We start from the raw sequence: 17,778 nt of genomic DNA, 5'->3' as shown, positions 1-17,778 counted from the left end.
ACTTTGAATTTGGAGACCTCCAGTCAAAAGGTTTAATCTAAATGATAGTAAATGTTGATCTCACATTTGTGTGTGTGAAACTCTCACAACACAAACTGCTTCTAACGTCCTGCCGCCGCTCTCAGTTTCACGACAAGATGGACCCTCTACTGGAGACCCTGGAGAGCGCTGTCCAACGCTTGCGTCAGCCTCCCTCCGTGGCAGCGGAGGTGGAGAAGATCAGGGAGCAGCTGGCAGAGCACAGAGCTCAGAACATGGAGCTGGACAAGCTCCTACCCAGCTTCACGGCCCTGTGCGCCCGCGGGGAGGAGCTGATCGGACGAGCCGCTCACGACGATCCTGCCGCGCAGGGTGAGCGACCCCCGAGTGGAGTGGTCCGACGACCAGTCACATGTTCCTTCGCTAACCACGCTGTGTGCCTCTTCCAGCGGTCAGTTCCTGCCTCCTGCGTCTGCGCTCGCTCTGGGATGAGATCCGCAGAAGGGCGGAGCAGAGGGAGACCAAGCTGAATGATGTTCTGGATCTGGCTGGGAAGTTCTGGTCTGATGTAGCTGCGCTGCTGAGTACTCTGAGAGACTCCCAGGATATAGTGAGGGATCTGGAGGACCCTGGGGTGGACCCCTCGCTCATTAAACAGCAAATCGAGGCTGCAGAGGTGAGTGACACAGACACTTCTTCCCTCCATTTGAAGTTGAATTTACATACTTCCTGCGGCTCGGAAGTTAAGGAGTCCACTTGTTAACAGTTTATGGGCCTTATATTAAGACGGGTTCCTCCAAAGGGCTGATTTCACTGGTGTGATGGGTTCACACTCTGTAATCTGTGAGTGACTCAGAGTAGCGCTCACTGCTCTCTGTTAAGCACACGTAGCTGCATTAGAATGGGGAGTGATTAAAACAAGTGTTGGACAGAGGATCTCGAGGGAGATCAGAAGTAACACCTTTGCTCTCTTGCAGGCCATTAAAGCAGAGACCGATGGGCTCAGGGAGGAACTGGAGTTTGTCAGGACCCTCGGGGCTGACCTCATCTTTGCCTGTGGAGAGACAGAAAAGCCTGAAGTGAAGAAGACCATCGACGAGGTAAAATGAAAGTCCAACCGTCGGCCTCTTCACTTTGCTCACTGGGTTTTAACAACCCTTATTTCTGGATTTTCTGTAGATGAACAGCGCGTGGGAGGGTCTGAACAGGACCTGGCACGAGAGGATGGAGAGACTAGAGGAGGCCATGACGGCCTCGGTGCAGTATCAGGACTCGCTCCAGGTCGGTGTGTCAGTCCATCCAGCACGTATATAGTTTCAGTTGTCGATGGTTAAAGTGACTCTTGCTGCGTTCTCTTCAGTCCATGTTCGACTATCTGGACAACGCTGTGATCAAACTGTGTGAGATGTCGACGGTCGGAACTGACCTGGGAACAGTCAAACAGCAGATCGAGGAGCTGAAGGTTTGAATCAGATGATAGATAAACAAACATGTGAAAGGTGGCTGCAGCAGTTCACCGTTGCCCTCTCTACTCATGTGGACAAGCAGCAGTACAAAGTGGAAGTCTACCAGCAGCAGATCGACATGGAGAAGCTTTGCCACCAGGGGGAGTTGCTTCTGAAGAAAGTGTCCGACCCCACTGACAGAGACATGATCCAAGCGCCTCTGGTGGAGCTCAGACATCTGTGGGACAACCTGGGAGACAAGATCACCCAGAGACAGGTACAGTGTTTCCAGGCTCTTGATCAAGGATGATGCTCTTACTACTGTGTCCAACCTAAACGCCCCCTGCTGGTCCGTCCTCCACAGCACAAGCTGGAAGCCGCTCTGCTGGCTCTGGGTCAGTTCCAGCACGCCCTGTCCGAGCTGCAGGCCTGGCTGAGCCACACACATAACACCCTGGACACACAGCGGCCCGTCAGCTCCGACCCCAAAGCCATTGAAATCGAGCTGGCCAAACACCACGTACGTGAACTCTTAAGGCACTTTTTATGTTGCTTTAAAAATGCAAATAATTTGATTCTTTGTTTAATTAAAGAAGCTCAGAATCACATGCCATGCTAAATCTTAATCTAAATAAAACCTGATTTTGCAACTTCAGTACCATTTAATCCTCAAATCTGCCGTGACTGAGTCACAGATAGTTTGATGGATGATTTTAACTTCATTCGTTGCTGTCAAATGAACATTTCTGCGGTGGAAGCTGCATCAGCTGAAGCACTCCCTATAAAGGCAGCGTTATTCTGCCTTTACAGGGAGTTTCTGTAAAGGCAGAATAACGTCTGATTCAAACCTCATCATTTTTCATGTGACAACGGAGGGGAAAGATGAAACGTCGATCCGGCACGTTTGTGTCGCCCTCTGTTGGTCAGAATACAGACTGCATCGCGTCTCAAAAGTCTGGCTAATCCTCAACTGTGTCTCCCTCAGGTGTTGCGTAATGACGTCCTCTCCCATCATGCAACTGTGGAGACTGTCAACAGTGCTGCAGCGGAACTGCTGGAGTCCTCACCCGGCGACGAGGCGAGTCACCTGAGGGACCAACTGGACCAGCTGAACCAGAGCTGGCAGAGTCTGCTGCTGAAAACCCAGGACCGGCAGAAGCTGTTGGAAGGCGCTCTGCAGCAGGTCGGTGTTGATCCGAGTCTGTTTGGTCCTCAGCTCTAGAGGCCACCAAGTGATTCATGTGACTCTGTTCTAGGCGGAGGGTTTCCACGGCGAGCTGGAGGATTTCCTGCAATGGCTGAGGAGAACTGAGAGCCAATTATCTGCTGCCAAACCGACAGGTGGACTCCCTGAAACAGCCAAGGAACAATTGCAGCAGCACATGGTGAGGTCACATGAACAGGCGGTTACCGTGCTGCCTTCCACACTGACACAGTGGACATCTGTCTACCAGTGAAACGCAACCCCTCTTCCCAAGTTTAAACATGACCCGGTTTACATTGTTGGTGCTGTTTGTCTCCAGGAGCTTCAGGCTCACCTGAGCCAGAGGGCGGACCAGTACCACCGGCTGCTCGACCAGGGGGAGTCCATGCTGCTGGCCCGAGGAGGAGAGGATGCTGGACCAGGAGCCACGCAGACGCAGCAGAACCTGCTGCTGCTGCAGAACAAGTGGGCCAGTCTCAACACCAAGATGGACGACCGCAGGGTGAGTTATTGAATATAAATATGAACAGAGCTGACTTTTTTAGCTTATTATATTGAGTATTTTCTGAGCAACATATTTAGATGGGTATTTAATCGTGTTATTTTTGCTGAAGTAGGATACAAGATTTAATTTCCACATGAAAGGCTAATTGTTCTATATTTTCAGGTGAAACTGGAAGAAGCCGTTTCTTTGGCGACGTGTTTCCAAACATCACTGCAGGAGATCATCAACTGGCTGACCCAGGCCGAGCAGACGCTGAACATGGCTCAGCCCCCGAGCCTGGTGCTGGACACCGTCCTCTTCCAGATCGATGAGCACAAGGTGAGACCAGACTGTTGCCACGTCACTACGTTTCTTCGCTCCTGACCATCTGTTCCGCGCAGGTGTTCGTGAACGAGGTCAACACTCATCGAGACCACGTTCTAGCGCTGGAGAAAACCGGGTCTCAGCTCCGCTTCGCCAGCCTCAACCAGGATGTGGTTCTGATTAAGAACTTGCTGCTGAGTGTGCAGGCTCGCTGGGACAAGCTGGTGCAGAGGTCACTGGACAGAGGTCGACACCTGGACGAGGCGCGCAAGCGTGCCAAGCAGGTGAGTCTCTCCTCTGAAGTATCTCGCCACCAAGAATCACCCAACGCTCTTCCTCAAGAATGACCCTGCATGTGGAGGGTCTTGACACTGGAACCAGGTTTGAGATCTTTGGTTTCCATCTCTTCCAGTTCCACGAAGCCTGGAGGAAACTTTCTGACTGGCTGGAAGAAGCTGAGCGGAAACTGGACTCTGAGTTGGAGATCTCCAATGAACCCGACAAGATCAAAGTTCAGCTGTCCAAACACAAGGTACCGCCGTTGTGCCGGAAACCTGAATCTCTTTTTGTCAGGACTTCCCACTCAACACAGTGATTTTGCAGGAGTTTCAGAAGGTTCTGGGCTCCAAGCAGCCGGTGTACGACACAGCCGTCAGGTCTGGTAAGGCCATGAAAGACAAGGCTCAGCTTCCAGCCGACAAGCAGAAACTGGACGATCTGGTGGGAGAGGTCCGGGACAAGTGGGACACCGTGTGTGGGAAGAGTGTAGAGAGGTACCGGGATTTTATCATCATGTTTGGGAAACACATGGTTCTGATGTCACTGTTCCGTCCAGGCAACACAAGCTGGAAGAGGCACTGCTGTTCTCAGGGCAGTTTGCTGAGGCGCTGCAGGCTTTGGTGGACTGGTTGTATCGGGTCGAACCTCAGCTGGCTGAAGACCAGCCAGTGCATGGAGATCTGGACCTGGTGTCCAACCTGGTGGACTCGCATAAGGTCAGATGCTAAGCTAGCTATGGATTCATCTGAACAAGACGATGAGTCTTTGACATTGAAAGCTCTTGACCTCTGACCTACCAGGCTTTCCAAAAAGAACTGGGGAAGAGAACCAGCAGCGTCCAGGCTCTCAAACGCTCTGCTCGGGATCTGATGGAAACGAGCCGCGATGACACCGCCTGGGTCAAAGTTCAGCTGCAGGAGCTGAGTAACCGCTGGGACACGGTGTGTGCCCTGTCCGTCACCAAGCAGTCCCGCCTCCAGGTGGCACTCAAGCAGGTGAGTCCAGTCACCGGTTCAATTCCCTTAAATCCACTTCCATCTTCATCTGAATTCCTGACCCCCCTACAGGCGGAGGAGTTCCGCACGGCGGTTCAGATGCTGCTGGAGTGGCTCTCCGAGGCTGAGCAGACTCTTCGCTTCCGCGGCGTTCTGCCTGAGGAGGCGGAGACTCTGCAGGCGCTGCTGCACACCCACCGTGACTTCATGGCTTCGGTGGAGGAGAAGAGGTCAGACGTCAACAAGGCGGCCGGACTGGGAGAAGCCATACTGACCGTCTGTCACCCCGACTCCATCACCACCATCAAACACTGGATCACCATCATCAGGGCCAGATTTGAGGAGGTAGGTTGTCAGACCTGATGCTACCACACGCTATGATGCCTCCTATGTTCACGCTCACAGTGGTATTGCAGTGAAAGCTGCAAGTTCTGTTGGACTGCAACAAAAGTCATGTCAGGTCGTCTGCCTTGGTTCACATCAACACATGCAGGTCTCCCGCTGTGCTGGTGAAAATAGTTGGATATTGGATGGAGCTCTGCTCCGGTATTGGCGGCGGCGGCATCTTCTTCCGCGTCCCCATTAGGGTTCACTGATCGTGGATACACTCTCACAGGCAGCGCTAATGCTACGACCCAGCATCTGTTAGGGACCATCTACAAATTCTAAAATGTAGAAATGAAATCTTCAATAAGGCAATGAAAAACAACCATTTTAGGAGAGCGAATTCTGAAAAGGTTTTTCATCACACAAGACAAAGGACTGACAGTTTGTACAATGATTTGGAGAATAGAATATGATCATTTCTTCACATGATTTCTAATATTTCCATCCACCATCTAGGAAAATGTGTCCAGACTGCTCCATAGTTCAAGTCAACTGTTAAGAGACATGAGATAGAGCAGACAGACGGCTCAATTTATCCCCTAAATAATCATCTCTACACTTAGTTCACTATTATATTTAAACGTAAACAAATAATGATGTTGGAGTCAAACTCCACTAATAAGTTTAACCATAAAACAGTTTCAAGAGAGACTGTTGTGTCCAACACATGGAACAGAATGAAAATCTATATATCGGCATAATTATCGTTGTTGCCAACATTTATCGCAATAACTTTTTTGTCCGCGTCGCCCGTCCCTGGTACAGTATATCAACCGCCTTTTTAGGTAAACAAGGAGGTGACATCATCATGATGATTCACCATGATCCTCCCGTCTCTCCTCAGGTCTTCACATGGGCTAAACAACACGAGCAGCGTCTGGACACAGCTCTCACAGAGGTTCTGAACAACGCCAGTCTGCTGGAGGAGCTGCTGTCATGGTTACAGTGGGCCGAGACCACACTGGTCCAGAGAGACCTGGACTCACTTCCCCAGGACATCCCTGAGCTGAAGACCCTGATCACAGAACATCAGGTACCGTCTTAGCTTCTTGTAGCTGCCGCTCCATTTCGACTCACCATCTGTTTCTTCCAGGTGTTCATGGAAGAGATGACCAGGAAGCAGCCGGACGTGGACAAGGTCACCAAAACCTACAAGAGGAAACCAGCCGAGTCGAGCCTGGCGGAGCGGCGAGGCGCCCGTAAGTCCTGGAGAGCTGAAGTGACACGGGAGGCGCTAGCATGCTAACACCGGTGTCTGCAGGGAAGCAGCAGCAGCAGCAGACGCCCATGCAGGTGTCAGGAGGAAATCCACGACTCAACCAGCTGTGTGCTCGCTGGCAGCAGGTGTGGCTGCTGGCGCTGGACCGCCAGCGCAAACTCAACGACGCTCTGGACCGTCTGGAGGAGGTAACACGCAGCGGAATTGAGCATATGAAGTCGTTTTTCACTTGGTCAAGACTCGAACATGAAATGTAATGTAGTTGGTGCGATTTTTCATCATGAGGACATCAGTGATTTATTTGGCTCAGTAAGATCCTCCATAGATGGGGTTTGGGTTTGGGCGCTTTTTTGCTTCTCTGTTCACCCATTTTCTTCCATGACAACTGACCGTTCTGCTTTCAGCTGCGGGAGTTTGCCAACTTTGACTTCGACGTGTGGAGGAAGAAATACATGCGCTGGATGAACCACAAGAAATCCAGAGTCATGGACTTCTTCAGACGCATCGACAAAGATCAGGATGGAAAGATCACGCGGCAAGAGTTCATCGACGGCATCCTGGCATCGAGTAAGGGGCCGGGCCCGGTGGTGCCGACGCATGATCTGACGCACAAGTTAAACCCCGTGTGCTTTTTGGCCAACAGAGTTTCCCACCAGCCGACTCGAGATGACGGCGGTGGCGGACATCTTCGACAGTGATGGAGACGGATACATCGACTACTACGAGTTTGTGGCTGCGCTGCATCCCAACAAGGACGCGTACAGGCCGACCACCGACGCAGATAAGATCGAGGACGAGGTGAGGGTTTGGAACGTTTATTAAGGTTGAGGAATAGTTTCGTTCCTGGCGCTGTCAGGCTGCTGAATGTTAGACAGTAGCTGCAATACTGTTTATTTGTTTATTTGTACGTCTTCTGGACTAGTATTTATCTATTATTATTATTTTATTATTATTTATCTATCTATTTATTTATTTTTGGACATATAGTTTTGTTTTTAGAAACCAGAGGCCTCAGACCGAAATTTCGGTGCCATCATATAGTGATATGTTTTTGTGCAATGACAATAAAGAAAGTCTAAGTCTAAATACAGCAACTCATGCAGAGGAAAGAAAACGCTTCGTCATTCTAAGCTTTGACAAATAAGTAACAGTCGGGGGGTGGTCTTTTAATGGATGTCTATGTATGAATGTTCTGTGTGTTTGTAAAACTGAATAAAAAAACATAATGTATGTGTTCTTTTAGATACAGCTTTGTTGTGGTTGAACGTTGGAGGTTCAACTTGTGTTTGTCCCTCCTCAGGTGACTCGTCAGGTGGCTCAGTGTAAATGTGCCAAGAGGTTCCAGGTGGAGCAGATTGGAGAGAACAAGTATCGGGTACGTTTCCTTCTATTTTTTGGAAAATTTAAGTTGAAAATATATATTCTGCATTAAAGGAAAGTGTGTTCACTTGCTTTTCACGCATAAACTGACTCATCACTGTGTCTCGTGTAGCATCATGACCTGATGTAACATTCACGTGTCACTTGTGTATTAACTGTCACCACCTGTTTGATGAATGTGACTGTGAGATGCACATGGAGATGTTGCTCACTGAGCTTGTATAGTAGCCAAGTTCTTATTCAGTAGTGTATGGCTCATGCAGTGAAATGCAACTCTTAGATGTTTAGCATCGCTAGCGGACAGTGCTATTTCTTGTAGCATTGAGGCTCTAAAATGAGTTAACACAAAAAAGGTGCTAACGTAGCTAGCTGTGGCTCTGATGTGATTTATCTTAGAAAATACTTTTGTGGTTTAGTACAGGTCAACTATGATTGAGGACAGAACATTTGTAATTCTTGAGGGGATATTTGCTAAGATTCAGAAGCCAGTACATGATGCTAGTCTGTGAGAGTTTGTTAACTAGTTCCTTCATTTCATATTTTTGATTGTTTTGTTGTCCTAAAAGTACAGTTACTTTTTGAAAGCTTAATATTGTTTTCATAACTATGTAATATGCGTTTGTTTACAGCACTAATGCTAAAGCTAAACAGTATGGAGCTAACATGCTGCTAGCCTCTGAATTCAGTGATGCAAGAGCCATAATTATAATTTGTTATGGTCTATAAGTTTAGCTAAGTTTAGCACCCAGTTATCTACTCTGTGTGCATCTCTGTCACATTTTGATCACCTACAGAGAAAAATAACAGTATTCAGCTGCTGTTGGATCCACTGCCTCATCTTCATCTTCATCATCCTCGGGGTGATGGCACCCAGCGTCTGACTGACACTGGGGGGAAACTAATCGTTCACCTGCTTTTGTGTGTGTGTGCGTGTGGATAAATTAATATTCATAAAAAAATAGGGCAGACAATAGATTACAATTTGAATCTCAATTAATCTCACTAAAGTTGAGTTAACTCATGATTAATGGCAAAATAATTGCACGTTTTATATTGTATTCTAAATGTGACTTATTGACAGCCCTAAAACATGTATGTATGTAAGTTTAAAACACTTGTATGGTGTTGTTGTTTTGAATATTTTTTTATTTGAATTTGAATTGCTTAAATTATGGTGATGTGTCGTTTGTAAAGTGGACGTGTTGGGCGGCGATAATCTCATCGACTCGGCCATTTGTCTTGCAGCCAACGACTAGTGAACCTGTTGGCGACTAATTTAATAGTTGATCATCTTCGATGCTGTAGCTTTAATACTGTTATCAACAGTTCCTTTTGGCCCCTGAACTCTTGTGTTTTCTATTGATCGCTGTGGCACAGCTGATGAGCGTTTGCTTCTGTCTGTGTGGCACCACTTCTCATCTGCTTCTGTCTTCACCAGCATCTTCACACCATAACATCCACCAGCATCCATGTCCAGCGCATGTGATACTCACACCACTAATCCTTAACACACACACTTTAGGGAGACCAGATGATAATCACGCACAATTGCCAGAATACATCAATACATGTGGTTTCACTCTTTCTCTGTTTCTCTTTTCCCTCCGCTCCTTGTCCACTGGATTATTGTAGTTCTACCTCGGCAACCAGGTAAAGTGACCCGCTGCGACGGCGCGACTGGTGAAACCTGTCGACCCGCTCACCACCAAAGCAGCCGAAAGCTCAAGAAGCGCTGCCTTGTGGCCTTGCGAGGTCTCAGCAGGTTTCACCGTCCACTTGTGTGATGTTGAGTGGTCATGGTGACTTGGCTCAGAGCTGCTCTCAGATCCTCCTTCTGTGCTGGAGTCGCTTTAGCTGGAGCTCAACTGAGCTGTTTAAAGCAGCACTGTGGAGCTCTGCCTAGTTCTTTCTATTCATCGTGATAGTTTATTTTGACACGGGAACAGGAAGGTGTGTGTACAATAGGTCGTGTATGCAGAAGGACAGGGGCCCCACAACGTTACTGCCCCCAAAATAACAGAGAGCCACGCTCTCCCTGCAGGTGACTGAGGAAAATGCGCTCATAGCACAAGTTTTTTTTATCTGTTTCTAAGAAGTTCCTTCCTAATGTGTTTGTCAGCACTTGTTATTACTGTAGTGCTGTCAAGTCAAGTCAGTCAAGAGCATTCAGAAAATGATCAACGCTACGTTGTACGACCCGCCCAACTGTGAGAACCACTACTCAATAAAAATCTATCCGAGTCAGTCAATTATCATTCCAATGCCTGCGTTCATCCTCAAGTTTAGCAACTTAGCAACACTAAGCTAGCTTCTTGCGAATAAAGACTCAAAAACTCGATGTGGAATACAGAAACATAAACTCCAACATAGAGGAAGTAGTTGGATGATAGCCAAGGAAAATTTGTATTTTGTTTGAAATTTGTTTAAGTTAATATTATGTGGCGCTAACTCAGAGATAAAAGGATGAATGTCTGACAAAAATTTAATAATTTGTGTGTTTTTATCCTGTAGAGCAAAACCGTAGCGGGTGAAAACTCGCCCGAAATTTTAGCATCAAGTTCTGTTCTGAAATCTTTACCGCTAACCTGCTAGCTAGCATGTTTCCAAACTGGTGTTTTTAGGTTCTCCAGGTGCTGCTTTAAATGATGTTAAGGCTTTAATGTTTTGAAACGGAGGTTCTTCTGTGTTTCCCGGATTCATTGGAAATCAGCATGGTCTTGCATGAAGCAGATGATCGGACTTCTGTGGTGGCGGGGCTGCGAAAGCCGTCGTTCATTTCTCTTTGTTGTTGACATTTCTGCTGACTCACCAAGTCCCTCTTCCCAAAACCATTTTCAGTTTGGCGACTCGCAGCAGCTGCGGCTGGTCAGGATCCTGCGCAGCACGGTGATGGTCAGGGTGGGCGGAGGCTGGATGGCTCTGGACGAGTTCCTGGTCAAGAACGACCCCTGCAGAGGTGAGTGTCCTCCTGACGTAATGTCCTTCCTCTTTTTGTCCATCGTGCTGCCACTTTATTACTGTCGTCCCCAACTGGTGACCTTGTGTTGATGTCAGCTGGTTCCTTCGATGGGTTTCAGCCCGGATAGTGACCAGTGACTGGTGCTGTAAGTGGGAAAAATGGTCACGAAAATATCTGTTTAAAAATTAATTTAACTTTAATTTATTAAAAAAAAAAAAAAAAATTCATTGTCTTGTTATTCGTTTATAGTGTCCAATGAGTGTTCCAATCTTTTATGTTTAAACGCATATGGTTGTAATCTTCGGTTGCACCACCAGATGTCGCTCTTTACCCTCCAGAGCCGCAGTCAATTTCTAGTTGCACTTGTCAAGTATCAGGTGGTGGAGCTGTGCGAGTCTTTCTGTGTTGCGTCCTGGTCTCCCATCTCCAGTGGACAGTTCAACTCCTCTGTGTCCTCATCTCTCCTCACTCCTGTCTCACTCTTCCAGAAATTAAAAAAACGTGCATGATGCATGACCTCCATTTCTCCTTCCTCCTCCTTCTTTCTTCCTCCAGTTCAACATCCAGGACTTAAGATCCTTCGCTCCGACTCCAGTAGCTCCATCTCGTCACGTCTAGGTCGGAATCTGGCTTCTGCTCTGCCTCATGTTTTCCTCTCGATTGGTTTGCTAAACGCCATCTTTCCTGCTGTTTTCTTCTGTTTTTGTTGGTTCCTAATCGTGGTTTCTTCTTCTCCTCCTGTTGCTGACTGTGACTAATGGTTCCCTAATCTTCCCGCTCAACCTCTGAACCCAAGTTATGTTTTCATTGACATGTAATGTAGTCCTAGTGAATCAGAATTAAGCCTCATATTGTTTTAGTTTGATCTTTAAATTTATGTTCTGTGGGTTATTTTATGAATAATCTTTAAAACCATCTACATATTTTCTTTTATTTTATGTATTTTCCAGTTTGATTCAGCCATGTAGCTCTATTATTATCTCCATCCACTCAATTTGTCTGGCCAGTAACAACAGTGTGGGACCTTCAGACCTGTGTTAACCTTGACCATTAGCATGCGGTTCTTTCACCGTGACTCTTGTGTCTCTTAGTGACCGTCACTCCTGGCTATTTCTGCTGCCGAGGTATCTACTCTCCTCTTCTGTGTCTGCATCTGTGTCTGTCTCCATCTCCACGTTTTTTCATCCGTGGGGCTGCAGCATTTACAACGCTTGAACCTAACCTTCCTGGTGGCTAACAGCGTCTCAGTTAGCGCGTCTCAGAAGTTGCTGTGGTGTCTGGAACACATTCGCTGGCGTGTTTTCATGTCAACACGGCAAGCCGATGATTGTGGCGGCGCGCGGGGTTTCTCTTTGGGGCGTAAATAAAGCTCCACTTTGAAGCGGTGACAGCGGGGGGCGTGGTCAGCGGGCCCCGCTCTAATAACGTGGGCTACTTCAAACGCGTGTCTGGTTGCCGGGAGACAGGATTACAGGGTGCACCTTGCTCCCGGGGCCACGGGGCACGGCGGGGGTGTAATTGCAGGGTGTTTGATTGCCGCTCTGCCGCTGCAGCTGCCTGTTGAACTTCTTCATTCACTTTCTTTGTTTACTCCTCTGTTCTTTGTTTACGGCTCTTCCTCGTGGCTTCTGCAGGCTTGTTGTCGTCTGCTGAGGCTGCCGCTCCTTTTTCTGTCTGAGAATGTTGCTGAGTGTTTACAGAGGCGGCAGCGCTGCCGCCCACGCTGAGCATCAACAGCATGAGCCCAGAATGTTCTGCGCGACAATGAACCCGCCATGTTTGTCAGCTCTCAGGGGCTGCTCTGTTTCTGCTGGTTAGCGCTAGCAAGTGGAGATATAATGTCTGGCCTCGTTTGACCCTGAAGCCGCCATGTTAGCTACTTAGCGAACTGGTACTGTAAATGTTCTACTGCTGATCTCCTTGAACTAACACAATACAATGAAGTCAAGGGCTTAATAAACACACAAAAGTCTACCTCCTTTCTCACTAATGTGGTAAGTATTAGCCACATTAGCTTTTATTATGAGTATGCATTACGCTACAACGTTACAAGCATGTTGAGCCTGCTGGTCGAACCCTGTCAGGGCGCCAGTGCTGCCCCCTGTATGGTTGGAGGACTCCATCCAGTCTTCACTTTGTTTAAGGCTGTGTCCCATTTCTCACCCAAACACTCGTTTTTGACCCTAACACTGGGTCAAAAAACCTGGGTTTTGCACGTTCTTGTGTCAGTATAGTGTGTCCCAATACCTCTAATATGAGGGCACTCGCCGTTCACCACTTGAAATGATCCCTTCAAACCCAGGGAGCTCCGGAGCTGACTTGAAATCAAGTGGGAATATGAAGTGTGGAGAGATGTCCAGGATACCAGAGTACTTTATTTCAAAGCAATGCTGGGCAGGACAACGGGGACATTTTAGTCACGAGTACTACTCTTCCGTTTGTTTACTTTCTCTGGTATCACATGTTAGCGACCCACATGGTCGACCGTGTCCGACAACATGAACAATAAACCATGTATGTACAACAGTGACGTGTTGTCCCAATTCTTAGGGACGTCAGTCACTTCACTTGGTGGGCGCTTCATAGCGGAGGGCGCTCAGAACCAAGTGCTCGTGTTACATGCTAGTGTTTGGGGGAGAAATTGGACACAGCCAAAGAGTCATGGATGCTCATGACTCAGATGCCGGTTTTCAGTTTTTTCTAATGTTGGTTGAATGGCCCCGCCCACTAAAACACAAGCGCTTTGCTCACGCTGCTGGGTGATAATCCCGAACACTGACGCACAGACTGCCTCCCTCACTCTGCTCGCTGCCTCCCCCTGCTGGAGGAAAACCGCACCAGATCCTTGTGTTGACTTGGGGTCTGGTTTTGCAGCTCGAGGTCGGACCAACCTGGAGCTGAGGGAGAAGTTCATCCTCCCAGAAGGAGCCCAGAGTCTGGCCACCTTCCGCACCAGGGGTCAGAGGTCAAAGCCAGGCTCCAGGAACGCTTCCCCCACTCGGTCCTCGTCTTCAGCCTCTCACAGCGGAACCTCCCTCCCTACTGCCCCCTGTGGGTCGGGCACAACCACCCCTTCATCCAGGGTAAGAGCACTCATCTGACGCCACATCTTTTCTCTTGGGCTCTCAAACTAAAGCCTGAGGAGCCAGAGTTCCAGCCATCAGCACAGTCTTCACACAAACACTGTCATCGCAACAGAAACATCCGCACACAGCCACTAGCAGCAGTGGCCAAACCGTCAAAAACAATGCTCCACAACAACACAACACCACAGACCACCAACAGAAAATCTAGGCTACGACAATGTTCTCAGTTCAGCACCCAACAGCCTCAACACACACACACACACACACACACCTCTTAAAACAACACAACAAAATGACTGAAGATATAAATATTTCCAGGACATTGAAACTTCCAACCTTCAAACAACAAACAAATCCTAAAAACCTGTGACACTGTTTCATCTGTCCACGTGTTTGTGCTTCATAATATTTGTTTTCACCTCATGTGTTTGTTTTATTAGTCAGTTTTCTCTGGTTGTGTATTGGATGCTTCTTTACCGTCGACCCTCATTTAGATGAAGCGCTAATGTTACTGCTGATGTCTTCTCTTTGACCTTTTGCTATTAGGGTCAAGAAAGAGGTTTTCTTTTATCATTGAGTCATTGACAGCCTATGAAATATCCAAATTTCAGCCTGAAAATCATGTGGAATCGTCCTTATGACGGTCATTTACATGACCTTGATTGTGAAGCGACACGCTGGAGACAGCATTACCGTAATAACCAAAGTATACGCGCAGGATAGAATTCCGCCACGCCGACTGTTCTGTGGTCAGGTGCTTCATAAGGCTAATGCTAATGGTGCTAATACGCTGCTATATGTTGGATGTGGTGCTGCCTCGCTAGCATCGTTGCTAACGTAAATGTCGGCCACTGATCACCATCGATGAAGACTCACTTGTCCATCATTGCATCAGCTGTTGTTTGTCCAGTTTTTGTGCAGCCATGTTGTTGTTGTTGTTGTCACAAATCACTGCATTGTTGTTTATGTTTCTGTTTTGTCTTTTTGTCTTCGCCCTCCCATCCCTGTCACATGACCTGCCTCACCAACGCACCCCGCTACACTCCCTTGCTGCTAAATGGCTTCCTTCCTAACACCCTCCCCAACAACCTCCCCCCACTCTGTTTGCTTCCCGCTGCTTGGCCTCCTCCCTCGCTCCCTCCCTCCCTCCCCTTGCCACCTTCAGTCCTCTCACTCGCGAGACTATGCCAAGCCCTGGCTGGCGCATAGTAAATCTCCATCGTCAACTAAGAGCCAGAGCGGCCCCGAGCTCGGCCACGGCCTCTTGACTCCTGGTCACGAGGTAAACACCACCCCCTCCGCTCACACTCCCCAACCCTCCCCACCCTCGAATGCACCCCCCCCTCAGGTCTTAAACTTCAACATTTGTCATAAAACTGTTCAATTCTATGATAAATGTTAGGTAGCGATTGAGCTTGTTTTGCTTCCTGTAGTTACAGATGTAAGCAGATTTGTTGTTAGTTGTGTGTCTGATATAAATCCATGCTGTAGTCTCAAGCCCTGTAGCTGCCACATGCTGGCGCTGTCACCTACGTATCCTGGACTAGCTAGCTCATGTCAGCGCCGTCTTTTTTGCTAGTTTGTGTTTGTGTAGTTTCCGTGGTGTTTGTCCATGTGTGGCCAAATATCCAACCCATGTTTCCCGTGCTCTCCTGCAGGGGGCGGCGTCTGCATCCAAACTGAAGAGACGAACTTTGAACTCCAGTCGGGGTTCGCTCACTGGCGAGAACGGAGGAACATCGTACACCAGTAAAACCCCTGTCTCTGGTAGGATCCCAGTTCCTACTGCCTGCTCTAGATGTTAACATCATAATGTGGGCTGCCTCATGGTGGCGCTCTCTGCACGTTGTGACATTTAAATACAAAGCTGGACAGCTAGTGACCCCGAGTGTGGCGTGTTGCTCCCCAGATTCCAGACGGGGGGCATCCACGGCCAGCGGCGGGCCCAGCAGGGCGGGCTCCCAGGCGGGCAGCAGAGCCAGCAGTCGCCGGGGCAGCGACGCCTCCGACGGCTCCGAGCTGCAGGACAACCGCTCCGTGTGCTCGGACACCTCAGACACCCCGAGACGCGCTGGAGGTGGAGCCAGACCATCCAAAATTCCCACCAGCACCAAGAAGAGGCCCGGCCCAAAGTCTCCCAAGCAGTAGCTCCTCGCTGCGGCCTGAAAACTTGCACAACTGAAGGAAGGTTCTGGGCAGCTCCTCCCCTTTAAGAAGCAACCTCACTCTGCCTTCCAGCGTCCAGCTCCTTTGCTCAAAGGTTCCCCGTCAGAGGGGAGTCTGACAGCAACCCACTTGATGCTGCCTTACACTGCTCAGAGACACAGTCGGACCACGTCAACGAAACCGGAGAGGCAACTTGGGTGACTGCTGCCTGGCTCATGGGCTTCAGTCGGTCTGAGAGTAAATATGCAACGACTGCCTTGCTGCTTCGACTGAACTACTTGGCATGAAAAGTGTCACCTCAGCGGATGTCAGGAGGCCACGGCCACCGGTGGAGAAGAGAAGCTCAGGACACACACACACACACACAAGTGCACACAAGCTGGCGCACACACTCCACCCGCTCCCGAGGTTCTGTGTGTCGGCCCACAGACGCCCGACTCCGCCAGGTGGTTCCAGTGCTGCGGCGCTCACCTGCGCCAGATGGAGGTGGGACTGTTTTTACCATGGAACACTTTAGTAACTTTAACCGACTGTCAACAACCAGCATGCACTAATCTCCTCATCTGCCGCTCCCAGACAAGCACACACACTCACACACACACACAGCAGTGTGTGTCTCCTGTTACAAAGATCATGAAGCCGTCGCTGTTGTTTGAAAAGCATTCATTTAAATGTGTTTTAATTTATAATCCCACTGTATGATTTCCTTGAAATAAATAACTATTTATTTTGACCGTGACGGCGCCCTCTACAGCGTGAAGTGTTCAGACTCGTGTTGTTCTGCGACGAGTGTGTTTTGTACGGCGGAAGCTCTGTGAATAAGATTGTCTTTTCATATTAACGTCGCTCACTGACTCGCTGTTTTAAGCGGCCGACTCGTTCCTGGTCTTATTTTTTTAATAACAACGTCATTTCCTGACCTTGACCAAAGGGGGGCGTGACCCTGAGACCACCGCCGCGAGGATGGACGCGTCACCCGGGCTCCGTCATGCTCCGCCTGAACCTCGTTGACGAGGCGAAGCGTCTGAGATGAAGATCCCACGTTTATTTATTGTCTCACTGTGGGGGCAGGAACCGGAACCGCTCCACCATCATGACGTGCTTCTGTGTGGCGATAGAAACGGGAATTAACAAGGATCCAGTTGTCTAATGTTACAATAAAGTTTTGCTATTAAAGTCAACGTTGTGAGACTTGATTTCAGGCCCAAACCCTTGTGGGTCGGTGATGTTTTCCAGACCTGGTCCTCCTTCATATTTGAGATATGGTTGAGTTCAGTAACACTGACATGGACTGTGTCCGAGTGGGCCGGAACTTCCCGACCTTCTCTGTGGGCATGGTGGACACCTCCATGCTTCAGCAGAAGAGTTTGCAAGGCTGACCACACGGTGCCCACGGAGCGGTGGAAGAGCTGGTGAAGATGCACTTCCCCGCCTACTGGAGCTGAGCCAAAAATAACCTCAGTGCTTTACATACTTTCTCAAAGTTTCCTGTCCAGCGTTGTCTCACGTCGCTCCATCAGAACCGTCCAGTCCGACCTGTTGTAGCCACAGTTTGTGACATTTCAGGTGTGTGTTTCTCCTCCGCCGTCCGTGTCGTAGCTGCGGTTCCAGACCGAACCGCCGAACAGCTAACACGTAATTATCTAGTGGGCGGAGCCCGCAGGTTCCACCGCACCACGGTCGAGCGCGAGCTTCAAAGCGGGAGGCTGTGAAAGGAAGAGATGACTCAAAACGTTTGTGTTTTCTCTCCTTCAAAGGCCTGGGGTGCTTGTGGTGGCGCTGGACGGCACGAATAACGCTGACCAAACCGAAGTGACCGCGCTTCACTCTGCCCTGGCCCAAAGGGCGAGTCCCGAATGCCAGGAAACAAC

At 48.9% G+C, this 17,778-nt stretch overlaps 1 protein-coding gene across 25 annotated transcripts in view; it reads left to right on the top strand.

The window, feature by feature from the left end:
- Positions 1–17,088, top strand: part of macf1a (microtubule actin crosslinking factor 1a) — a 147,312-nt gene extending 130,224 nt beyond the window's left edge. For 13 of the 25 annotated variants that reach the window (XM_053863891.1, XM_053863875.1, XM_053863884.1 and 10 more), the window contains 31 exons: positions 126–351; positions 429–655; positions 957–1,079; positions 1,159–1,260; positions 1,340–1,441; positions 1,528–1,701; positions 1,789–1,944; positions 2,410–2,607; positions 2,681–2,809; positions 2,948–3,130; positions 3,296–3,451; positions 3,514–3,720; positions 3,849–3,968; positions 4,040–4,209; positions 4,272–4,431; positions 4,516–4,710; positions 4,783–5,055; positions 5,942–6,130; positions 6,191–6,296; positions 6,359–6,504; positions 6,721–6,883; positions 6,960–7,114; positions 7,617–7,691; positions 9,329–9,346; positions 10,535–10,652; positions 11,211–11,273; positions 11,747–11,779; positions 13,530–13,738; positions 14,907–15,023; positions 15,400–15,508; positions 15,651–17,088. In XM_053863891.1, coding sequence (XP_053719866.1) covers positions 126–351; positions 429–655; positions 957–1,079; positions 1,159–1,260; positions 1,340–1,441; positions 1,528–1,701; positions 1,789–1,944; positions 2,410–2,607; positions 2,681–2,809; positions 2,948–3,130; positions 3,296–3,451; positions 3,514–3,720; positions 3,849–3,968; positions 4,040–4,209; positions 4,272–4,431; positions 4,516–4,710; positions 4,783–5,055; positions 5,942–6,130; positions 6,191–6,296; positions 6,359–6,504; positions 6,721–6,883; positions 6,960–7,114; positions 7,617–7,691; positions 9,329–9,346; positions 10,535–10,652; positions 11,211–11,273; positions 11,747–11,779; positions 13,530–13,738; positions 14,907–15,023; positions 15,400–15,508; positions 15,651–15,889 — 4,641 coding nt within the window. In that variant the 3' untranslated portion in view covers positions 15,890–17,088. The remainder of the gene's footprint in view (positions 1–125; positions 352–428; positions 656–956; positions 1,080–1,158; positions 1,261–1,339; positions 1,442–1,527; positions 1,702–1,788; positions 1,945–2,409; positions 2,608–2,680; positions 2,810–2,947; positions 3,131–3,295; positions 3,452–3,513; positions 3,721–3,848; positions 3,969–4,039; positions 4,210–4,271; positions 4,432–4,515; positions 4,711–4,782; positions 5,056–5,941; positions 6,131–6,190; positions 6,297–6,358; positions 6,505–6,720; positions 6,884–6,959; positions 7,115–7,616; positions 7,692–9,328; positions 9,347–10,534; positions 10,653–11,210; positions 11,274–11,746; positions 11,780–13,529; positions 13,739–14,906; positions 15,024–15,399; positions 15,509–15,650) is intronic. The other 12 variants (XM_053863887.1, XM_053863889.1, XM_053863874.1 and 9 more) reach the window with 5 other exon arrangements.
- Positions 17,089–17,778: the final 690 nt, after the last annotated feature.

The sequence above is a fragment of the Synchiropus splendidus genome, chromosome 4 (assembly GCF_027744825.2).
Source record: "Synchiropus splendidus isolate RoL2022-P1 chromosome 4, RoL_Sspl_1.0, whole genome shotgun sequence".
Lineage (NCBI taxonomy): Eukaryota > Metazoa > Chordata > Actinopteri > Syngnathiformes > Callionymidae > Synchiropus > Synchiropus splendidus.
The sequence above is the reverse complement of the archived record's forward strand: the minus strand, read 5'-3'. Positions and strand labels throughout refer to the sequence as shown.